This window comes from Astyanax mexicanus, chromosome 16 (genome assembly GCF_023375975.1).
Source record: "Astyanax mexicanus isolate ESR-SI-001 chromosome 16, AstMex3_surface, whole genome shotgun sequence".
In the NCBI taxonomy this organism is placed as follows: Eukaryota; Metazoa; Chordata; class Actinopteri; order Characiformes; family Acestrorhamphidae; genus Astyanax; species Astyanax mexicanus.
The window spans coordinates 14866218-14892165 of record NC_064423.1 but is presented as its reverse complement, the minus strand read 5'-3'; the positions used below and the strand labels follow the sequence as shown (position 1 = coordinate 14892165).

General features: G+C 39.0%; 1 protein-coding gene across 3 annotated transcripts in view; it reads left to right on the top strand.

Annotated features, from left to right (window-relative positions):
* The window catches only part of rabgap1l (RAB GTPase activating protein 1-like), a 152653-nt gene that overhangs the window by 78841 nt on the left and 47864 nt on the right, over window positions 1-25948 (top strand). For all 3 annotated transcript variants that reach the window (XM_007252655.4, XM_049466009.1, XM_007252656.4), the window contains exons 14-16: window positions 18266-18379; window positions 20060-20134; window positions 24136-24261. In XM_007252655.4, coding sequence (XP_007252717.3) covers window positions 18266-18379; window positions 20060-20134; window positions 24136-24261 — 315 coding nt within the window. The remainder of the gene's footprint in view (window positions 1-18265; window positions 18380-20059; window positions 20135-24135; window positions 24262-25948) is intronic.

Genomic DNA, 25948 nt, shown 5'->3' with positions numbered 1-25948 from the left:
TGTATTTATGCGCAGTTTGCATGTCGGCCACATTATGAGCAAACATCTTAGCAAGAGCAGCTGCAGCTCTAAGATTCAGAGCTCTCTAGCCCTAATAAAACCACCCATCATGAATTCTGCACAGGCTGAGTTCCTGAGATATAGAGGGAGCTAGAGTTTAATGTACAGGAAAAGGGAAAAGCAGTAAATTTTGCTCTGTTATGACCTTGAAACTGGGATGCACTGCTGATGGTATGCTGAGCATCACAATACTGAATTGTGTTTTGTTTACTTAAAGAAAAGCTTTTTACAATAAGAATATAATGCATTTGGTCATTCTCACAGTTTGTATTATTTGGTATGATGCAATTTGGACAGTTAATCTATTGGTATGTTTCATCATTATAGAAGAAAGCTTTTGAGAGTTATGTAGTATTAAAAATATAAGTCAGTGAGCTAGTGAGTTAATGTGTTAGCTATTGGGAATGTGCTACTTAAAGTGTTACAGTTAGTTACCTGGAAATTGAACTAGTTAGTGAGAGAGTGAGTTACAGTAAGTTACCAAAAATTAGGTTAGCTAGAGTGAGATCGAGTTAACTAGTAAGAAAGTGAGTTAACTAGTAAGAGAGTGAGTTGCTAGTGAGAGAGCAAGTTACCAAAGTGAGACAGATTTTGCTAGTGATCATGTGAGTTACAAGTTAGCAAGAAATTGGGTTAGCTATAGTAGGAGAAAGTTAGCTTGTCAGAGAGTGAGTTAGAGTGAGAGTAATTTTGCTAGTCAGAGAGTGAGTTACCGTAAGTTAGCAAGAGTGAGTTACCGTAAGTTAGCAAGAAATTGCTTTCGCTAAAGTGAGAGTTAGCCAGTCAGAGAGCGAGCTGCAGTAAGCTGGCAATAAATTGTATTAGCTAGAGTATAGGTGAGTTAGTCAGTGTGAGTGCGAGTTACAGTTAGCAAGACATTGAGTTATTTTGTGAGAATGAGTTAGCTATTCAGAGAGTTACAGTAAGTTAGCAGGAAATTGCGTTAGCTACAGTGAGTTAGCTAAAATAAAAGAGAGTTAGCTAGACAGAGAGTGGGTTACAGTAAGTTAGCAAGAAATTGCGTTAGCTAGAGTAAGTTAGCTAACATAATAGTGAGTTAGCTAGTGAGAGAGTGAGTTACAGTAAGTTAGCAGGAAATTGCGTTAGCTAGAGTAAGTTAGCTAAAATAAAAGTGAGTTAGCTAGTGAGAGAGTGAGCTAAAGTAAGTTAGCAAAAAAATTGTTAGCTAGAGTAAGGGTGAGTTATCCAGTGAGTGACTTAGAAATTGAGTTAGCTTGTGCGAATGAGTTAGCTAATGTTAAAGTAAGAGTTAGTAATTTAGCTTGTAAGATATTGATGTAGCAAGTTAGCTATAATGTGACTGAGTGAGGGTGCATTTAAGGAGAGTGAGAAATCAGTCGCTAGTGGAAGTGAGTTAGCGAATTTACTAATGAGTCAGAAGGCGTTAATATGTGAATTAGCAAGTGAATTAATAAACATCATTTAGTGGTTATAAGCAAGAGAGATAGAGGTATTTAAATGAGTTTGTGAAAGAGTGAGATAGTGAATTAGTTGGCGTGAGAAAGAGAGAGAGCGAGAGGGAGAAGGAGAGAGAGTGCTTTAAAAAAAGAATTAAACATGAAGTTTCTGAGTTTCTGTGGGTCAGCTCCTTTTATACTGTAAACAGTGCATTACAGTGACTCAGCATCCCTCTATCCGACCACAGTCCAGGTGTATTTCCTACATCTATCAGCACCTGCCTTACACCTTCCTTTTACCTGCTCACCAGCAGCTATTTTCCCACCGTTTCACACATTTCCCACCACCGTGACTGTTCCAAGCTGCTGCGGTAGGTTAGCCGTAAGGTTGTATGTGTGTAAGTGTGTGTGTATGTGTGTGTGAGAGTGGCCTGTTTACTTGGGGTGTGTTTTCTCCCAATGACACAGCTAATAACGAGCCGTCAGCGCGATCACACACCGCGCCCGCATGCATAATGCATGAACACGATTAATCTGTCTCTGTGCTACTGTGAGCCGGGAGCGCTCCCCAGCCTTCCTCCTCCTTTTCCTCCTCCCCCTCCTCCTCCTCCTCTCCTTCTCACCTTCTATTCTGTGGCTGCTCGGCCAGACTGGCCCGTGTGATCAGGCTAATGCAGCTGTTTGTCAATTTCAATTACGGCCTCCTTTGAACTGCGTGATATCACCCAGAGGAAAAATAGGGGAGGTAATATCCTTCCTGTCAATCACCGGTGATTCCCCTTGGTGGGTCTTTGTAGCTTTCTGTTCTTCTCCTTTCCTACATTCTTTTTTTTCTGCACCTTTCTTTCTTCCATTCTGAAAGTTATGCTCCTTATAAAGTAGTTGATGAACGGTATATTAGTACACTCATAAAAATAATGGTCCTTCAAGATATTTAAGTGAAGCCTCAGATAAACCACTGGGCATTATTCGCCAATACAATATAGGGCAGTTTCCCAGATACGTATTAAGCCTAGTTTTAGACTATGGTATATTTTCTCCATTCACTCCATGCTGTTTAGTCCAAAACTAAGCTTAATCTCTCTTTTAAACTGCTGCTACTTGGACAAAAGTATCTAGACACTTGCTTATTCATTGTTTCTTCTGAAATCAAGGGTAATAAAAATAGTTTATTTTGTTTTTGGTGCAGTAACTGTTTCTACTGTTCAGGAAAAGGATTTACTAGATACTAGATTTCTGAGAATTGCTTTAAGGATTTGATTGTGTTCAGCGATGAGAGTCTTAATAAGGTTAGGATGTTGATTGACTTCTTCACATCTCAACTTTTTTAACTTGTACCTTTTTAAAGGTGCTTTTCACTCTTAACACTCCGCTCTGTTACCAACATGATTTTGTGTGGAACCTGAAGTGGTTTATTTATGGTATCACTCAAAGAATTATTTTATGGATATTTAAAATTACGAGTTTATGGTTTAAATATAGCACATTGTTTTTTTTGTGAGGTTACTTTTAGTTGCATCACTTCACTGTTAAGGTCTTAATGGAAAGTTGGGGTATTTGATTTATTGGAAAAGTTTTAGGAAGATTTCTCTAAACCAACTTTAACAGACGTTTCCTATTATTTTTGCATTTTATTAGGTTTCAAATAGAAAAACAAAACACAATAAACTTCAGAGCTTTTCATTCAGTCTGAGGAGAAACAGCCCCCCATTGCTATTATTGACAGTTCTGTCAGTCTTAAGAATGATAAAATTGTACATCTTGCTTTAACCTTCTGGAAGGTCAGACAGAAGCACCTCCAGACTCCATGTATCTATAAAACTGCAATATTACAGCAGAAAAAAAAATCTAAACCTCTTTGTACATTGACTTCCATTTATAGGTTGAGGGGCATTACTATTGGTCTGTTTTTGGTTTATTGTTGGTTTATTGAGACAATTTAAAATTAGAGACCATTTAAAGAATTGCCAGATTCACATTGTCAAAAAAGCTCAAAACTATATATATTTACACCAAATAAAATGGGACTAGAATCATGTCCCATGATTTAGCCTTGTCCTATAAAAAGCCAAACAAAGATCCACCGTCCTAGGGTGAGGCCTCCTGCATTAAATGTGAATGTCATTTAGCATAAACATACTTTCTCTTGTCTGCCACACACACATACTTTATATATCCATCTCTATATATACAAGAGTCATCTACGTTAAACAGACATTGTGTTTCTGTGGAAACCAGAGGTTTTTCGTCACAGAGGAAAGTCACACTTGGCCCTTGATATTTCTTCATGCCATTTTTATGTCGGAACAGAGCAGTGATATAGGTCGTCTCTGTCTCTGCTGCTGAGCCTCCTGAGGCATCCTCACTTTACTTAGGCCTACTGAAGACCAGAATCGTCTGGGAGAGCCACATTACATTTACATTTAAAGCATTTAGCAGAGCAAACTGCTTTACTGTCCACTTAAAAAGTATCCCTTGCCAGTGTCTAACTAAGGTATTTGGAGACCTGCTCATTTATTGTTTCTTCTAAAGTCAAGGTTTTAGGGGAAAAAAAAAAAACTGCTGTCCAGAGAAGGGTTTCTACTAGATTTTGGAACATTGCTCGCAGGATTTGATTGCATTCAAAGACTAGAGGATTAGTTTGGTCAGAATGTTGGATGATCTTAAACCTACCTCACCTCATCTTATATGTTTCTGTTACCAGTTTGCATCAGTTTACTGCTGAATATTCTGACAAGGTTCCTAATTAGAATTCACATGGCAATGTCAGATGATTGGTTTGGGGATGGGATGGATTGGCTGGTTGGTTGATTTGTTAGTTGGGTGGTTGAATGAGTTGTTCAGTTGGTTGGTTAATTGGGTGTTTGAATGGACAGTAGGATGAGTTGTTTGGTTGGTTGGTTGGTTGGATGTGTTTTCATTAATGTATGGATGGTCTTTTGGTTTATTGGTTGGTTGGTTGGTGAATGAGTGGTTGTTTATTTGGTTAACTTTGAAACATCTGATCATTATGTACCCTGTTTGTCATGCCTACTAAATGTCCTAGAACTTACATGAGGTAGACATGGTTTGGAGGTACCATTTTTTTGTTCTACAAGGCACACTTGAAATCCTTAAATTATCGTAAAAATAATCAGTGCGCCATATAATCTGTTGCTCCTTATGTATAAATTTTACCAGTCAGGTTGTAAGGAGCAGTAAAGTCACTCCGCAGACGTGCAGAGTTTTAAAGGAATTTTAGTAAAGTTTCTCCAGCACAGAGGCTGGAGCAGTATTAGCATTAACCGCTGACCCCAGTGCTTGCTCTTTCCCTGTATAGAGGTGAGTATATCGGACAGTAAGCTGTGTTAAAACAAGCTATGTGGCACAAACTGCTAGCTGATAGAACCTTGGGTTAGCGGAGTACTCAGGGTTCCTCAGTGTAGCGCTATTGAGAGGCATTTACAAGTCCTAAGCACTGCTAACCATGGCCAGTGTTGCTGTTAACTGTGGCTAGCATTACTGCTCACTGCTGCTAGCGCTGCTGCTACTAACTGTGATGAAATACTGAAAACCTAAATTTACTGTAAGTAAACGGAAGTGCTTTACTCGCCCAAATAAATTATTTTCAGGAAAGAAATCTGTGGAAAGGAAAAATGGCAACATTATTGTTCCTTACTATTGTCATTTAAAATGCACTTTATAGTCTGTAAAATATGGTTTATTGATATCAAGTGATTTTCAGCAGAAAAAATAGAATTTAAGCTTATAGCAGATTTAGATTGCATATTGCATGCATGCTCTATTCATGAGAAATTATCGATAATAATACTATAAATACTACCACAATGTACAATCTCTACTTCTTGTATGAATGTTATTTGTATTTATTCCAATATCAGTAAAATCTTACTGCCCAGATTAGGAGCTTTGTATTGTAATTTTCACAGAGGACTGAAACCTTTGCAATATGCTGGGTATATCTACAGGTGATGTCAGAAGAATAGAACAGTGATATAGGTCGTCTCTCAGCTGGTGATGCTCCTGTGACAGGCATGCTGCCAAAAACACCAGCTATCTGGCTTAGCACCCACCGGGAGAGCAGAGACCCCCTCTCCACGGAACCTTCCAGATCCCAGAGTGACAGTGCAAGCCTGTCGGTGGCCTCTCGTAGGCAGCCTAGCCGACTCCACTACTCGTCATCCTGCATCTCCCAGTCCGCCTCTCACTGATGTTGTTTGCTGTCAGCTTTCTTTTCACTCTTGTTCTTGTCGCAGGCTGAGCTGTGGGCTTTTAGCCCTGCCGCTGCTGCCTTGTCATAGCGGCTTTAAAGCGCTGGAAAACACTAAGGGGAGAGCGCTGAGCGGCAGCCGGGACTTTAATGAGACCAGTGCCAGCACTGCTGGGACTTGGGTGAGGAGTGCTGCTAGAGAGACATGTTTGCTGTGGCCTGGTGCAGCTTGCCCTTTCGGCTGCTGTTTTCATTGAAGTGCCACCGCGAAACCAGGACGAATTCCCGCTTGCATTCGCACTCTGTGAAATCTCCACGGATGCTGCGAGATTTGACTCGCCTCAGCACTTTGGAACATTACATGTCACCAGCAGTGTTGTGGAGCAGAGTGTAGAGGCTTTGATAGATGCTGGATCATCTAACAACAGAAATATGACAGTATGATCTTATTACCAGAATAAATTGCACCTAGATGGGAATCTGTTTTAGCTGATATCAGGAGAAAATGCTGGATTGGATATTGGAGGGGGAAAAAGCAATAATATATAATGACATACAGCATAATTTAACCTCAATGTTTCACCCATTTGTGGAAAGTGAACGCACACACAGACACGCACTCATCGTTGTAAATAGGGCAGTGAAACAGACACTCCGAGTGTTAATGGATAGGTTGATTAGTTGGTTGGATGTTTAAATGGCTGGACTATTGTTAAGTTATTGGGTGCGTGGTTGGATAGTTTGGGTGGTGGTTTGTTTGGATGTTTGTTTAGTTGGTTGGATGGATGTATAAATGGCTGGACTATTGTTAAGTTATTGGGTGCGTGGTTGGATAGTTTGGGGGGTTGGTTGGTTTGTTGACTGTATAGATGACTGGAATATTGGTTAAGTTACCAGGTGGTTTGAAGGTGTGGTTGGTTGGATGTATAGATGGGTAGGTTGGTCGGTTATTGGATAGGTGGTTTGGTTGTTTGGATGAGTTGGCTGCCTGAGGGAAGCATGGATTGGTCGGGTAATGGATAGATATGCTGTAGGATATCCCAATTCATTTATGGGGTGTTTGGATGGTTTGGTTGATTTGGTTGGTTGGTTGGTTGATTTGGTTGGTTGGTTGGTTGGTTGGATGTATATATGGCTGGATTATTGGTTAAGTTACTGGGTAATTGGATATTGTGGTTATTTGATTGGATGTATGGATGGCTGAAAGATTGCTTACATTTTGGGTGCTTGGACAGATTAAATGTGTTGGTTGGTTGGATGGATAAATGGGATAGGTATGAGTTTTTGGATAACTGAATGATTTATCGAGTAGTGAGATAGGTCGGTTGTTTTTTGGTGGTTGGATGGATAGATAGATGGGATTGTTGGTTGGTTACAGTATATGAAATGTACTAAAATAAATAAGATTGTGATGAAGTCTGTGATACTCTGAATAATGTCCTAAGGAATTGCATTTGAGTTGCTTCTGTGTTCAGATATTTACAGCTCTAACCACGAGTGACCTCCTGTGTGTTGTAGAGGTGTCTGCCCCCTTCTCAGATCAATGATCTGAAGGTGCTCCTTCTTTCTTTCCCTTAAGGACAAGGGCAGATTGGACAGGTCAAACCTTGCTGATCTTGCCTTCTTAATATCAGTCCACAGCAGCATTTGGAGATTCGCTTCTCAAACCTGAACGGTCATCAGCCTGGCAGCGAGTTTCCTTAAACAATTATTTTAGTGAAATCCTGAAAATATGAAAGTGCGTCTTTTTCATGTTGACTTTTCCATTTTGTTTTTTTGTTTTTTCCTACTCCTTCCATCCGGCCTTTAACTGCGCTCTGTTTTGCTGTGGCAGGCGTTCTGGGTGTTTGGGGCTGAATTACCGTGCGCAGCATGTGTTGCTCGGTTTATTTATGAATACTATTTGTCAGTAACCCGGCATTTATGAGGCAGCACTCAAAGTAACATTTCATTTTCATGCTTGCTGGAGGGGGAGAGAGTGTAAGAGAGAGACGGGCAGAAAACAGCGCAGAGAGAGAAAGAAGATGAAGAGAGCGAGGAGGAAAAAAACAGAGCCGACCCAGTAAACACTCAATCACACACCATTGTGATCAACCCCATGGTGTGACAGAGTTTCAGCTTCACTGCTGTTAAAAATCCAGCTTACAGAAATAGCCAACACTGCAGCCAAAGCAACAACATGATACATGTGTTATTTACACAATAACACATAAAAATAGTGGGGTATCATTAGATTGCAATTGTATCTACGGTACAGCATGTGTTGCTGATTATACAACTCTTATATTCATAAAGTGTTAAGCACAATTATTTATATACATTTTCAAACTGTGTAGATTACACATTGTACGGATGTGCTTGAGGCAAATTGCAATGAAGTGAAGATTAGCAAGAGATTTTAAATTGTTTCGTTCTATTTTAGGAGATGCTGGAATTTTTGATTTTTTTATAATCAGTACCCTGTGTTGGTCAATGAATTTTCATATTGGGCTGTGATTTAAATACTCTCACTCAAACCAAAGCCCTTTTTAGCAAGTAATGTAATGGTAATTAAACAAGAATTGGGTTCAGAGTGAGCATTAACCAAAGCAAGTACCCCAGTATAGTTTTCCGTTGGAATGTCTGTGCTGTTTAATAGGACTTTTATTGAAAATATGAACGTGTGCTCCCTGATATAACTTCCCAATAGTGTCGAAAAATATTTAACATATTTTTGATAAAGTAATACATTCACACTATAAAGTAATAAGAAAATAAGTAAATCAGTAAATAACGAACCAAAATGTTCAATACGTTGTCATTAGTGTGTAAAAAAAAAATCCCAGATATATGTACCATATATGTTTGTACCATATATATATATATATATATATATATATATATATATATATATATATATATATATATGTACCATAATTTTGTAACAAGTGTCACCAGACACTTTGTAATTAGGTGTAAGTATATAGTATTATAAAGTATTACAAAAGATTAATGATTAATCTCAAAAATAGAATAAAATCCCAATAATGTAAGAATCCCAGGTGTTGAACTTCATTTTGCACCTAAACAAGTCAAAAAGCATTACAGTAAATTCTCAAAACAATAAAGCAAATATTCCTCCCTAGGTCAGTGAAAAGTGTCATAAATTCCCAATACAAAATAATAATAATAAAGTATTGCTAATTAAACTTCATATGGAAGAAATTACCAATAATATAATAATCACAATTTTTTAATGATATTTTTCGTAGTTTTGCACTTTTGCAAAAAGTAATAAATATGAAGTCCATTTACATAAACAAATGCAAATTATTTCTTCAGATTTTCTAAAAAAAAAAAAAAAATTAAGGTAATCGATCTGAATATTAAATACCTAATTAAATATCTAATAAATTACAAAAAATAAAATAGCAGATATTTTACATAACTTGTTAATAAAATGCATTTAAATAAAACATACTACAAATAAATAACATAAAAGGTTAATAAATAAAGGTTAAAAATGATATAGAAATGGAATTACAGTAAAGGTAAAGAAGCTGTATAACATTATTTGGCAAATTATTATATGTATTTATTTATTTATTTATTTTTATTTTTTTATTTTTTTACATTTTTGACCAAGGTAAAAAAAAAAAAAAAAAAAAAAAACATTTAAAAGAAGTCTGATGTTAGCTTTTAAATGTGCAAGTTTGTTAGAGAGAGAGAGAGAGAGAGAAACCCTGAATACTCCCTGCCTAATTCCATCCTTTGTCCAGTCTGACCTCAACTCACACTGCAGCAGCACAATGTCTCCTGCCCCTACCTGAGCTAAAGACCAGAGGCTAAAAGAGCAGCCGAGTACCCCGCACCCCCTCCACCCCCCTGTACCCATCATGTTCCCCTCCTCTCGTGGCTGTCAGCTCGCTCCGGCGTGAGGGAGTCTGGGATGGAGGAGAGGGGGTGTATCCGCAGGGCTGCCGCCGCCCCCACCGCTCCGCTACATCAGCACTTTTTCCTCACGCACTCCTCCTAAATAGGGCACCTGCCCCTGCCCTCTCTCTCTCTCTCTCTCTCTCTCTCTGTTCTGTTCTGACTAATACTGTATCTGTGATCGTCCCCTAGAGCTGCAATTAGGGGTCTTTCTCCTCTTCCTCCTGCTGCTCCTCCTCCTCCTCACACTCTATGCACACACCCACTTGTAGCTGAGCCTGCAGGAACCAGCAGAAGCCATTGAAACCACTTAAGTGCTGCATAGAGATAACCTTATCACAGGTTTTAAATTCTGAATAAGCTGATTTAATCATTTTATTGTTTGTTGTCCAGTCTGACTAACCTCCCTGACCATTTAGAACCCAATTCCTTTAAAAGTTACTATCTGTGGGCCTGTTTATGTTTGACATTACCATGTTATCTATACCCTTGTAGAGAATGGGTAATTGCACCGAGCATGCGGAAGAATCATTTGAAACTGGGTGGGTGTGATGTGGTCTCCTTTCAGAGTGGATGAATCCGATTCCAGGTTATGTTTAGTCAGAGAGAGAGCTCAGTCAGAAACTTCACTCCATTTCTTTGGTTTTACTATGAGTGTGTGAGCTACTGAGCTCTGAGTTTCCCCTTCTGAGGTCTCCATTGCTCCACCAGTCCCTCGTTCAGTAAAACTGAAATGGATTTTTTTTTTCAGAGGCTGTACATGTGACGTAACTACGTAATGATGCATGATGTGGCCACAAGAACTCTCGCGAAAGTGGTAAAAACAGTGGTAAAAACAAAAGATTTGATCTGAATCCAGGTTAAAATAGTCAGTGCCCAATCTATTTAAATATGCCTAGATCAGATCAGGACATCTCTAATGCTGCCACATCTGCATGCCAGTTATACAGCAAGAAGAAGCTGGGGCCTAACGCAGCACAAGGCCAGCAGTTGTGTAACGACGCAGCTGATTCAGTGAGGGTTTATTTATAGTGCCATTAAGTGGTGATGGGGGAAATATATGAAGGCTAAGTGGCTGTGCGTGTTTTGATTGATGCGTCCAGTGGAACGGCTTTTCCCGAAACCCTGGAAGAACAAAACTGGGTCATCACAACCAGTTATGATATCATGATGACCTTCATGGGAAAGACCAGCAGTGCCTGAAGATGAACTGAAGCTCTGTTAATGCTGTGGGAATTGAAAAACGACTGTCCAGCGCACCGTGTTCTGCACAGTGCAGTAACAGAATGTGTTGTGGCAAGTCGTAAAAGCAGTAATTCAGCAGTAATGCGGAGTGCAGTACATGACTTACCCGCGTGTAGTGTCTGCATTTCTGCTTAAAGCACAAGAGCGCAAACTAATGTGGCAGTGATATTTCCCCAGGTGTGATATTTCGGCTATTATTAGATATACCTGATCTGCAAAAAAAAAGAATAAAGGTTGAAATACATTGCCTTAAAGGAGCAGAAACTAATATTGTTTCCCATGAGTTTTGCCATGTCCCATGGAAGCTAAAGAATGCTGCATTGATTTTGTTGGGGAAGACCTTAGCAGCAGATCCTATTACAAGTGCCCCATCCCATTTTTTTGTACCCCTATCTCTTGTTTTTCGAGTGTAAATCCTCCTACTAAGGGGTAAGCAACCTTTCTGTGTTGATGTCATTGCAGTAGAGTGCTAACGTTCAGCAACCTAGCTGCTGGTTAACTAGTTAACTTTAGGGCAGGGGTCGGCAATTAAGTTTGGCTGTGGGCCAGATATTGTCCAAGCCATTATGTGGCGAGCCACAAATAAATAATAATCTGTTTTGGAAAATTAAGTGTAATGGGATGGAGTGCTACAGACTAGTAGCTCTCCAGCCCATACTGTTGTTGAACCCAATTGCAGAACAATTGATCTCAAAGCAGGTTAACCCAAGAAGAAAGAAAAAATGAAATAAATAAACACAATTTTCCTCACACAGGATCGAATCTGTGTCATTAGTGTAGTGGTCCAGTACACTACCGCTGCCCTGGCTAGTGAATTGTGACACGGTTGGGAAAAAGCGCCTTATAAGGAGATAGGGAGACCAAGAACGGGCGGAAAAATGAGAACGGGCCAAAACTAAAGTCACGCCGAGCGCGACAGAGAAAGACGGGAGAAATATAAACGAAAGCTCACCAGAGAAGCATTTTATTTATTTATTTTTTTTAAATGATGGTTCATTATAGTTCAAACATCCTCACTGGCCAGGTGTTGCCGACTCCTGGTTTAGAGGATTGGATATCTTCAGAAAGGGGGCAGGTGGTGCAGCAATTCATTATTTGTGTCTATTCCTTAATTCCTTTGTAATGGGGAGATGAATTTAGCTTTTGTTGTCTTTAATTTGTCTGTTCAACCTTAAATGCTGCAGCCTCTATGGTCTGTTGCACCATGAAAGGTAGGAAAAGTTAGCTAGCTAGCAACTTAATTAATTTGCTGATTGTAATTTTTAAATTGGAAAATACTTAAATTATGTTTTTTTTTTTTTGGTGGCTTGTGCCTTTATCTGGCCAGTTATTCTCATACCCCTCTGTTTTGAGTGTGCTTCTGAAAAATCTCAGTTTGAAGGGTAGCCCTTTCTCTCAAGCCTAACAACAACGTGTGCACCTACTAAACAACGGGGTAGGGCTAAGTGGTAGGGCCAAGGGGTGAAATGGGATTGGGCCTTGGTCTCCCAAACACTCCACAAGACCTGCTTAATGTTTTGGAGGTGTTCTGACCCAATAATCTAATCACAGTTTGATTCTTGTCAAAGAAAGAGTCTCAGATTCTAATTCTTGCCAATTTGTCCTGCTTCCAAAACACCACTTTTGAACTTCAAGAACCAGCTGTTCACTTTTGCCTAGTATATCCACCCTAATTAGTGAAGCTAAGTAGTGTGAGAATCCCTTCAGGCTTAACATTATCCTGTGGTCACTGCAATGGCCGACTCTTGCCTTTAGTCTAGCCTATTGATTGTGGCTGGGAGGAGGATCTCGTGTCCAGAGCCCTCTTTTAATCTGATCTCTCGTCAGTGTAATTCGAGGTCGATCATGTCACAGTTTCAATCTGGGATGAAACAGAACTGACCCGGGGGTTTTGTCCGTCACTGCTGTGCCGCTCCGACACGGCTCCTCAGCAGCCGGCCGCAGCAGCGAGGGAGTCTTTTTATAGGCCGCTAACCGTCTCTAATTTTCCGAGTGGCGGCAGAAGCCCATGGGTGAAGTGTGAGACGTACACAGCCATCTGCCTGCTCTTTGTCCCTCGCTGCGGAATCCGACTGAAGACAACAGACTCTCATCTGCAGCCTGCCATCCTCCCCTTCCCTCTTTTCCACTTTTAGCTCATAGAGCCTCTCGTTCCTCTTTGCCCGTTTTTCAGCTTCCCCCTCACGCTCCATTCGTTAAAGTCCTCTGGTGACCCTTGTGTTAAAGGAGCTGCACGGAAGATTAAGCACATATTCGCACATTTCACTGCTGTTTTTGATGCTGCAGTTACCGTAAGCTTGTATTTCTAAAAGCACGAGCCTGGAAATGTGTGACAGCATTTTTTGGTGTCTACGTTTGATAGAATAGCACACCAAAGAAAAGATAAAGTGCACCAGGAATTGTATGTGAGACTGTTAAAAAAACAGATTCAAGCTATTACCTGTTAAAATGTATAGCATAATCTGGTTTTCTGCTTCCATTGGAACATGTGAAGGGGTGAATATATGGGCAAACATAACAATCTTTGAGACACTTTGAGATGAACCAAGCTGTTATGGCAAGACAACTGGTCCAGAACATCTCTGAAACATCAGGCACTGTCTTCCTGTTATCAGGCATGTTCCAGTATGCTGTGGTCAGTGTCTACCAAAAAAGAGCTGCAAGAAAAGGTAACCAGTAAACCAGCAACAGGATCATGGTTGCTGTTTTGTGGCTTGTTTTTTGTGATCAGTTCTTTATTTAGAATAGTACATAACATGAACTTGCTCATGGAGGACCCACCTTATTGCTGATTATGTTACTATTGGTGCTAGGTACCAGAGAACACCTTCAGTGGTCTATGGTTATTAACCTCACTGAAGCTTAGTGATTACCTGTTCAGCAGAAACATAGCTAACTTACCTGTTTCTATGGTGGCAAGACACTGTTTGTGTGCTGCTGTCTATACTTGGCAACCCTGAGTGTGGAAATGAGACAAGCCACATAGAATCCCAGTTCCGATAAGAACATGCTGAAGCTGAAGCTCTGCTGACAAAGAGCTACCAGTGCTTAAACTCAGCATGTTTCCTTCATATCTGAAGAAACATCCTGATCATGTTATGAGTTACTACAAAAATGTGATTCTTAATTGTTCTTTAAGCAGGTAGTTTTAATGATATGGATGAGCAGTGTGTTGGCATGTTGCTCTAATGGCCTATATCTTTTTTTTTTATACACATGCTGCCTTTCATAATACAACATGCACGACTCGCGTTCAGACGATGACAGAGCAGTGAGTCAGAGTTCCATAATAAACAGACCTCTGTTATGATTCTCTGTAATTGTTATAATGCAGCATGTCTACATTTTTAGCACAGTACAACTTCTTTGTTTTCTCTGAAGTCTTTCAGACAAAAAAAAAAAAGAATCGCTGGCCAATAAATCATTCACTTCTCTATTATTCCCTCCGATTCCCCCGTCCAGCCGGCTGCTCTTTGATAAGAGTAATTAGTGAAGCACGAGGACTTGGAATGAAGCGATACAGGTGAGCGGAGAGGAGAAGCCTGTCCCTCCCACTCTGGAGTTAGTTGACTAATGACGCTTTTGATTTGCAGTGACACAAAGCGTTAATTGAATCAAACTGTTTATAACTCGGCCTGTCAAAGAGATTTCGGCCGCCTGCGTCTGGTGTTAAATGACGCCTCTCTGCTTGAAGTAGCTAATCATTAACGGCACAGTGGATCAAAGCAGGTGTCAGAGTTGTCTACGGTTGTTTATTCTTAGGGCATTTTTGTGGATTCTATTAAAATGGTCATATTAAAATATATTTAGATCAATATCCTATATTTAGATGTATAGGCTTAGTCTGTTGTCGCTTGAAGCCATATCGTATTGATGCTGTATCACTTTTTTGCTATCTACATTTCATCTCTCTGAGCAAACTGAGTTCTGAAAACTGTAATATTGTGAACTGTGTTTCCCTCCCTGGGCGTCATCTTAAATCCGATCTGTGACCTTGGGAGTTGTTCTGAATAAAAGCCGAACAGTTCAGTTGTCTAGATGTGTGTCTCCTGAGGTTAAATAGAAGCTTTGTCAAAAATCTGCAACCCTAAAAATCCTGTGTCTACATGAAGACAGAAGCCTGTAATTGTTGCATCAGACTTTTGGTTTCATCTTGGATGCTTCAGTTTTGTCAGAGTCCTTTTTTCTTTGCTTTTTTTTTTGGTGAGAAAGAAAGATATGAGACACAGTTGGTGTATTAGAAGTAAGATGATGATGATATTACAACCAATCATTGCGTATGTATGTACATAGGGATGCATAGAGGTAATTTAAGGTTACTGTGTAAACACTGTAACAGATATAGGATGAATAGATACATATTGTAAATGGATGTGTCTATGGGTTAGGGGTGGGTGATACGGCACTAAAACAATTTATCATATATAGGGTAATATCACTGCAACAAAATGAACATTACATTTTATTTGGCCATAATATTGCATACAGTATGACATGACACACAACTGTTTGAAAGTTCCAGCAGATTATAACAGAAGTCAATAATGCACTTTAATGTATCTAGGATTGATGTGAAATAAATGAAATAAGTTGAAATGAAAAAATGAAAAATGAAATTAGATATTTTATGGGAAATGAGAACAATGTAAATTTTCCTTCCCTGATGGCCCATATGGCCCTAAAATTATTTGACGATAATTTATGGTATTATTGCCATAACTATATTAAACGTTTTGACAACATTTATTGCACGAGATACGATATGGTACAGCCCATACTAGGGGTATATACTAAGTGTGTGTGTATGTCCATCAGGTCCTTATTCCAAAATAAAGCTGGCTTGTCCGAATGTGCTTTAGCATACCTCAAGCGACTCTGTTTGTGGCTTCATTTCACTTCTCAAATATCACTGTGTTCATCTGCTACATGATATATTTAACTAAAATGGTTAATCTGAACAACCTATGATTTAAAGAGGAAAATCATTAAAATGAAGTCTGAATATGGTATATGTAGATGTATGTGGGATATATACTATACTGTATATACTATACTGTGCAGTTAATATAGTGGGTACCCCTTCTGCAACTTCTGTGTCTGTTGGAATACATATATAAAAATGTGGATGTATAGGTGTAGAGGAAATGAATAGATGTATACAAATGTGTTAATGGGATTATATAGATGTATTCTGCTTAGTGTACTGGATATACAAAGACATGTCTAGGGGATATATTGATGGATATATTTTTAGGGATTGCACAGATGTATACAAATATATAGAGATATTATATGGGGGCATATCAAAGTATAGAGATATACAATATTAAAAAATATGCAAACTGAAGCACATCTAGAGATAAATACAGAAGTAAAGGAGCTCTACTGCTTTGGTGTCCTCTTTATGCCCTGATCCTATCCATGGATGTAATTGTAGGGATGACCTTTGGCTTTAATAGCTGGGGTCCTTGGTAGCTAAAAACATGGAGTGTCCTTCAAAGATCCTTCACTGCTGATGAATACCAGTGATTAGGATTCTAAGTGTACAAACAAGTGTGTAATTCTGTAGGGCAGCTCTGATATAGTGGAGGTTTATTGAAGGAGCGAAATACTGACTATTGTTTTATTAAAGCTTATCTTAGCAAAGAGCTTGGCTTCCATCTGTCTCCATCTCTGCCATAATACCTTTCACAAGTGTCAGGTGGTGTGTGTGTATGTGTGTGTGTGTCTTCTACTCTGGAGGAGAAGGTTGTGGATAGTTGCCCATTACACTCATTTCACTTTGACTCAATTACATGCAATTGAATGTCATTCATTCCAAGGCTTTGGTTCCAGCTCAGTCTTATGCTAAGTAACAAATGGCTTGTGGCAGCCGTGTATCTGTCACGTTGTGTGCATGCGTCTGTATGGTGTGTGTGTGTGTGTGTGTGTGAAGCTCATCTGTCAGAGCTGTGGTCCTTTATCTGTAGCTCTACAGTCTGTGCCTTCCAGAGCTCGCTCTGGCCAGCCCTCCTCCAGGAAGGGTTTTGGTGTAGATTAGACTCTCTGAAACAAGCTCACTGGAACTAGTCCCAAGCACCCAGAACCGCCAGGCTTGAGAAAGTCTATTTATGTTCCTCATCATGTTCTTCAAATGCTGACTCGTTTCGTGATTGCCTCCTTCTACAACGACACAATTATATTTAGACTTATTTCTGCCCGCTGAAAAAAGGCCTGCTCGTCACAGTCAGCATGTTAATCCCATATTAAAACATGCAGAGTGCATTTCAAATCTGCTACTGTATTTTGTGTGCGCGTTCTGAAGGCATGCGCTGAATGCGTGAGTTGCTGAGCTTGCAGCAGAAAGCTTTAAAAGTATAATGTGTTTTCGTGAAATGCTAAAATTATTCTTGGAGTTTGTTTTACATACAGCAAATTTACATTGCATAAGTAGACTGGTTTCTACTGGTTTCAGACAAATAGTTGAATATGGTGAGGTGGAATAATGTCGTTTTACTACAAGACATCTGGGATAAGAACATGTTCTAGATAAGAAATCTCAGTTTAAGTGATTGAAATGGGAGCAACTACTCGATTTATACACTGGAGTCACCTCCAGAAAATGTACATCGTTCATAGCTGCCTCTGTTCACAACAAAAAAAATGATCAAGATATGGAGAAAAGTTCCAGAATGTCTCATTATATGAACTCTTATTGAATTAAAAAAAAGCTTTTTTATGGTATTTAACAGCACATCTAAACTGTGTGGCGGCATTATTAATACAAACACAAAGATCTGATCAGAGATGATTTGTTTAAGGAAGGAAAAGTGATCTACTGCTATTCCAACACACTCTGTGCTCATCCTTCTCCACCGCTGATCTGTGTAACACGCAGCAGACCGAAATGTTCCACCATGTTTCTCTCTCCGTCAGTCTGAGTAAACACTCGAGAAAGCTTTATTCTCTTCCTCAAGGTCTTTTTTTTTTCTTTCTCTCCCTCTCTTTCCCTTTATTGACAAAAGACATTTCACCCGACCCATTCAGCTGTCAGCTCTGGAATAACACGCTGCTGTGTGGAGGAAAGGTGGTTTTGTTAAATATGGGTTTCCTGAACGACCTGCTAGTTGTGAATTAGTTTGACCACATATACATACAGCTCCCTACAACATACAGCTCTGTACAAAATAAGACCACTTAAAAATGGTAAGTTTCTTTGATTTTACAAAATTGAAAATATCTGGAATATAATAAAGAGGAAGATGAAAGATCACAAGCCATCAAACCCAACTGAACTGCTTGAATTTTTTCTTTGTCAAAAAATTCTCTGTAATGTGTAGGTGGCCCTGTACTTTTCTCCCTGTAGTGTAATGTAAAATTAAACGCAAATGCAAAAAACGGTCAAATTACAGTTGTCTGTTTTGTGTTTTTTGGCCTCTAGGACTCGGCGCAGGAGGGAGTTATCACCAGAGACATCCACCGCACGTTTCCTGCTCATGACTACTTTAAGGACTCAGAGGGTGATGGCCAAGACTCCCTTTACAAGATCTGTAAGGTGAGAAGAATTGCTGGCTGCACCTGCTGTATTGGAAGGACCATCATCATTCCATAAATTGTTTTATAATAAACATAAGTTGTTAATTTTTGATCTTTTTTTTTTAGGGATTAGGAATTTGCATAAATTAAATGGATGTTTAATTATAGTTTGAAACAAAAATTCCCCCCCAAAAAAGTTTAGTATTTAGCATCGTATTGTAATCCACATTACAAGCAGCAACGCTAGCCACGGTTAGTAGTGCTTAGCGCTAGTAAATGCCACTAGACAGCGCTACACTGAAGAACCCTGAGTGTTTCGGTAAGCCAAGACACTATCAGCTAGAAATTCATACCACGGTAAACACGCAGGCCACAGTCTGATATACTCTCCTCTGAACGGCAGCTAGCAGCTAATGCTGCTCCAGCCTTAGTGCTGGAGAAACTTGCCTGAAACTCCGGTATAAAGCTGTACTTTAGTGGAGTGGCTTTACTGCTTCTTACAACCTGATTGGTAAAATTCATACATAAAGCACACAGGATTATAAGTCGCTCTGACAACTTTTGTGAAAATAAAAGGATTTTAGGTGTGCCTTACAGTGCGAAAAATACAGTAAATAAAAGCCATACATTGTACAGATGTTGAATTTTAATGGGAGTCAAAGTCACATGTCTGTCAAAAACCAGCATTAAGTTAATATCAAACTCAACATTAGACAGATGTTGAATTTTGTTATACCAAAACTGTGACCTTATAACCAATAACATATTTAACTTTGGAATTTCACGTTAAGTCTTGTTAATATTTTAATATCTAGTAGATGATTGAGTTTGGTCTTAATGCTTCAGCACTAAATGTTTTTATATGACATCAATATGACTATGGCATGTTATGTTATAAAGAAAGCAGATTTTGGTCACTTAATATATCAACTTAAAACCAATTATTTAAATCTACATTGCCTGGGACAGGAACTAACTGTAGTCACATGTCCCATGACTTTTGCCATGCCCACATGTGATATGTGACGTTTATTGAGGAATAGAAAAAATGCTCTCACAAGTTCAGAAATGGAATATCTTATCCATCTGGTACCGACTATCAGACTTCGCTACAAACCTTTCTAAAAATAAATAAATAAATAAATAAATAAAAAAATAACATCATCATTACCATAAATTTCCTGGCCAATGTTTAAGTTATACATATTGCTGACAGATTTTCAAATGCATACACGCATACACAGCTTTTCCAGTCCCTGTAGAAAAGTCTGAAAAGTGAAAGTTATTTCTTTCTAATTAAGGATATCTGATGGATTATAGTGAATGTTTGATGAATATTAATTAAAACTTCAATTGCAGATACTCTTTTGCAAATGAAGCAGGTGAGGTAGTTATTTGTAATGCACTTTTAAGAAGGGGAACGGTAGAGAGGGGGAGAGAAGTCTTTGTTTGCTGATGTTAAATCTCTTTCTTTTTTTTTGTGTAAGAAGCTGTTAGAAGCTCTCCATCACCTGATTGCTTGTGCCAGATTAAAGAGCCCTGAATTGCACACAGAGGCTCTTTCTGAAGCTGGAGAGGTTTTGTGTATTTTAGATATCTGCACTCACTTAAAGTGTCTACCATAATTAGAAGCACAGTCTGTCTGAAATGCTATTTTAAACTGATTTGAGTTGAATTAATTAGGCATTTCTTTCTGCAGGCTTACTCTGTGTATGATGAGGAGATTGGATATTGTCAAGGCCAGTCGTTCCTGGCTGCAGTTCTTCTGTTGCATGTGAGTAATCTTCCCTTTTCTCTAATGTAAACATCTATTTTAATCCTCTAAACATCTACATGGTGGTATTTGCCCCAGAGTCTGAGTCATTTGATTTTCAGTATCTGCTGATACAGAGGCCCGTTTCAATACTTTGGAAATGCAGTCCAAAAGAAAGTACACATTGACGTTTTAAATTATTTTTTAAATTATTATTAAAACAACAGTATCTAAAATGACAGTTTTTAGCACAAAATAAATGATTTTCCATTTATATAGGAATATTTCATTTAATAAACTAACCAAAAACTGTTACACAACAATCCTGTGATTACTCGGAATTATACCACAGTTGTGATTGGCTGAAAGGTGTTCTACCAGTGCCGTTATCAGCTGGTAATGCACTGTAACCGGAGCTCTCCATGTATTACTCCGCCACATACAGGTAACCTAGCAACGATGCAGCACTTACAATCCAAACAGTGCAGCTACGAACAGAGCAGTAATAGAACTAATTTAACTCGCAGAGTTTTTATAACCACACAGATCGTACTTTCTCGTCCTCTCTAACTCAGTCTTTCAATAAACAGTGATAATGGAACTGTGGTATAATCACAATAATACACTGGAGGTGTGTGCTACAATGTGTAATATTGTCACTGCTGTGCCAATATTATTACAAGTTATAGTACTCCTTTTTGTGTATTATTGCTTAACTAAGATCAGTGAGACATCGCGAACAGCCACAAACAAACTCACAACTTACGACATGAGGGGCTTGAGCATGAGCTTTCTGATCACGTGATTGGATCAGGCAAATGCCTGACCAGCATAATTTGTTTTTTGCTGCCATTTCATATTAAATTTCTTACAAATTTATAAATAGCAAAAAAAAAAGATTCATGAAAATTAGTAGTTGAATTTTAAATGGTCTTTTATAAAGTGCCACTAGACTAGTGTTTCTCAAACCTGCACATATTTATCACTTTCCTTTCTCTCACCTCTCTCTCTTCAGCTGATTGAGCTAATCAGGTAATTACCAGCCCAGGCAGAGTGTGTCAGGGTGTGTACTTTACTTAAAGCAGGGAGATCACTAAACAGGGATCATAGGGTCATGAAAAACCTGGAAAATTAAAAAAAAGCAATACCCAATAAAAATACCCAGAAACTTTTGGAAAAGTCATGGAAATTTGCTCTACAAATCTTTGTGTTTTAGTTTATTGATGGAGAATACATCAACAACAAATACATCAGCACAGAGTTAATTCAGTGATTTAACGCTACACACTGGAGCTTTTAGGATCTGACACACATTTTAATATTAAAGATTGTGTGTCAGATTTATTTTAGGCCTACTATAATCAATTTCGATTTCTGTTTGTTTGATTTTTCATTTTATTGCCCATGAAAGCATAGAAAAGTCCTAAAAAATCATGCAAATGTATTGGTTAAAAAGTGAATGAATCCTGGCTAAAATATGCAGAGCAGGGTGCCTCCAGGCCCAGGAATAGGAAACATGTGCTAGGCAACACCACTATTAAAAAAGATCCCTTCTGAGTACTATAATACAGAGCTAATTTTTTGAAGTCTTGAGGTTACTTCAAGGAGAAAGACAGATAATGACGAATACAGTGATGAAAAGAAAGAGATGGAAAGTGAAGTGAAGGATTTAAAGGCATTTCAGAGAGAGTCCTAAAACAAAAGCAGAGCAGAGAGAGGGATTTAGGGGACTATTGACTGAGCGAACGCCTCTGTTGACACTATGTTTCACACGACTGTTTTTTTCGAATGCTGCTGAATTATAATGTCAAATATTTAAGACTTTCTGAAAATTTCAGCTCCAGAAAGCAGCTTATCTTCCGTCTTCCGGTGGAAGTTGGCATCTGAGGGAGTTTCATTATGCGGTGCAGCTCTGTTAGCGCTCGGCCTTGCCCATGAAGCCCAGGAGGTGTCAGGAATATTAATGACTCGGACTGTCTACCTGCAGGAGCCCATTCAGTCCTGGACACACACGCTGTCTCCATGATTTAATACCCACCTTAGCCCTCTCTCTCTCTCTCTCTCACTCTCTCTCACTCTCTTGCTCCCTCTCTCTCAATCTCTTGCTCCCTCTCTCTCTCTCTCTCTCTCTCTCTCTCTCTCACACACACACACACACACACACACACACAAACACACACACAGTCTACAACTCTGCCACTGACAAAAGACAGACAGATGCTTTCCGTTGGGCTTGTGGCAAAACACTCACCACATTATGACACTAACTCACACTGTGGTACATCTCACTCTGCTCACTCTACCCTTCTGTTTCTCTCTCTCTCTTGTCTCGCTTCACACCGTTCAGATCTCTTTCACTCTCACACTCTCTCCATAGGGCCTCTGGCTCACACAGAATCTACTTCTCAGTGTCTCACTTTTTTTTTTCCCTCTTGTCAACCAAAAATATTTTACATAACACACATTTCTCTCTCTCTCTTCCCCCACCTCTCTCTTATTCTTGTTAGTTTTTCTGGAATCAGTTGATAAGTTTGTTTACTTGGAGGGTTCTCTCCCTGTGTTTGGTTTGCTTTCACACAGGCACAAACCTGAACCTGATCGTCTGATTGGTCAGAACTGTCGGCCGTGGGAGCTAGAATGTAAATATAGCGAGAAGATTCTGTGTTCCAGTGCGTATATCTGTGCTTTAACACTGAATGCTGAAACCCTGTGCTTTCAAACACAGTGTTTTTAATAGGACGTGCAGTGCAGATGTACACGTAGTAAACAAAGTTGCGCAGCAGCAAGCAGTGAACACAGCACAGACTGCGCATGTAAACAGCAGGAAGCAGAGACAGCATTTGTTCATAGCTGTGGTAATTATCTGGTTAATATATCAGTTTAAACTGTGCCTTATCAGCAGTTTAGCTATAAAAAAAAAAGAAAAAAGAAGTATATTTGATAGCTGGGTCAGATCAAGACCAGATCACGTTCTCACCGGACCGAGGCCACCTCCACTAGCTGATCTCGGTTCAGTTGATTTGATCCACACCCGAATGCAATTACTGTTTTCACACCTGCTCAATCCAACTGCACTAAAAGTAAAAAAAAACAAATCAAATAGTACTGGTTTGAAAATGCCTTTATTCTGTTCTTTAATTCTCTTTCCTGGTCTCTTTTTTTTTATATATTTTCCATCTCTAGCTGTCTTTCACTCACATTTTGTTCTCTTTTACTCTTTATCACTCTTCTTGCATTGCTCTCTCTAGTTCTCTCTCTTTTTTTTACTGTCTCGCTTGCATTCTCTTTGATCTCTCTTCTCTCTTTGTTTCTCTCTCTTGTTGTCACACTGTCTTTGTTGTTTTTATTCTCGCATAAACTCCCTCTGTTTTCTTTCTTTAGCTGTCTCTCACTCATGCTCTATGCTCTCTTATTCTCTTTGTCTGTTCTCGCTCTCTCTTTCTTTCTCTCTTTCCAGTGTTTTCTTACTCCTGCATGCTTTCTCTCTCTCCCTTTTTCTATTTTTCATCCTCTAGCTGTACCTCTTCTGCACACTATTCTCTCATTTTCTTCCTCTACTCCCTAAACCTAGTTGTCGCCAAGTCTAAAAAAAAAGAGACCCTCTAAAAATGATGAGACGTTGATTTTACCAAATTGAAAACCTCTGGAATATAATTAGGAGGACGATGGATGATCACAAGCCATCATACCAAGATTAACTGCTTACATTTCTGCATCAGAAGTGGCATATAGTTATCCAAAAGCAGTGTGTAAGACTGGTGGAGGAGAACATGCCAAGATGCATGAAAACAGGGTTATTCCTCCAAATATTGATTTCTGAACTTTATAAATATGAACTTGTTTTCTTTGCATTATTTGAGGTTTCTTATTTGAGTATTTGAGTATTCTTATTTGAAATATGGGATAGAATAAAATAGCAATGTTCATTTTACTTAAACATATACCAATAAATAGCAAAATGAGAGAAACTGATTTAGAAACTGAAGTGATTTCCTAATTTTGCACGGTTTGTGTTTTTGCAGATGCCAGAAGAGCAGGCGTTCTGTGTGCTGGTGAAGATCATGTATGAGTATGGACTCAGGGATCTCTACAAGAACAACTTTGAGGATCTGCACTGCAAGTTCTACCAGCTGGAGCGTCTGATACAGGTTAGTACAGCACTCTGATTATCACACACTCACCTCATAGGCTGAATGTAGAGTTAAGGATTGGTGTTGGTCAAGCAGTCAGAGGTTTGGTTGCCTTTTATCTGGCAGAGAAAGTTATCATTTGCCTGGCAATAAGTCAGTGAAATTCTCTGTTAGCAAAATAACTGTCAAGAAGACGTGCACATAGTGTCTGGTTTTACAATAAAATTTGGTCCAGCTTGCGTTTCAGCCCATTACCTGAAATGAGTGCAACACCCTGTTCCAGCAGAATTTCCGTGAGGCCTTAAAAAGTCTTAAAATATCTTAAATTAAAATTAATGTAATTAAGGAAAAATTAAGGAATTGTCTTAAATTTACTGTAAATTTGCTGTAGGTATAACATTTTTAGACGCTGCATTTAATGCCGGTGGGAAAGCACAAACTTTAGCGATGAGTTAGCTATGTTACCAGGGAGAGAACTAAGGTAAGAGGTGAGCTAGCTAACATACTTACATTAGCAATGAGTTAGCTAACATGCTAACACACTAACATTAGCGGTGAGCTAAGAGAAGTTGCTAACATTGACGGCTAGTTATCTCCGTTACTGGGGAGAGAACTACGTAAGTTCCATAACAAATGGAAATCATTAAGTTATGATTTCCAATACAATCAATTATTTTCTACAAAATAAATTATGATTACATGTTTGAGTCATAAATTTTATTTTTTGAGGATTTAAAAAGATCTTAAAAATAAATTAATTAAATTTGACTTTTAAAATGATGCAAGAACCCTGTCTAGATGCTGCCACAGGTGCTGGGTTTAGTTCTTGTGTATATGTGCCTCCATGTGGCTGTGAGAGCTCGCCTGCTTCTATCAGCTTTGTCGTCTGGTGTGATTTGATAACATCTGGTCCTGCTTTAAGACACAATTACTCTCTCAGTCTCACACTGCAGGACAAGTATCGTACAAGACGACCTCACACACCAGCCTCCTGTAATCTATTAGAACGACTCAGCTGCAAACAGGGTTTTAATTTTGTGCTGAAATGCAATTAGAGCCTCTTTCAGCACTCAGCCCAATACAGTTAGTATTGATAAGCTCCCCCAAGACTAGAGTGTTAGCATCGATCGCTCCGAGGAAGGAAACACACACAGGTGGTGGAAGCCATGCTGGACAGCAACAGGCTCTCTGGAAGAATTCCCGTCTTGGGCCGTCTCCATGTTAGACAGCTCTCGCAACTCCACTCAGCCTCGGATCAAACAGTAAAATCAGGCCAAGAGAGAATAATTCTCTTTTTCTTCTCTCACTCTTCCAGGCTCTGAATGTGAAGAGGCTTGTTAAAGAGATGACTTTTAGCTGATTTCTTACTGCTTGTGCTCATTGAGGCACAGAAAATCACCACTTTTTATTTGAATAAATAGGCATGTATTATACAACCCCAAATCAGAAAACATTGGGACAGTAAAATAAAATGAACATCAAAGTTTCTGATATTTAAAATAAATGTTTATTTAATTGCAGACAGTGTAAACCCAATATATTTGTTGTATCTGGTCAACTTTATTTGTCAATACATCCATTTCTACATATCAGGCCTGTAACACATAAAAAAAAAAACGTTTTAACCACTTTGTAATAATGCCATTCATTTTTACAGGGTCTTCCACAGCCGTGCCTTTGTAGTGGCAGTGGGCAGCATGTGGTT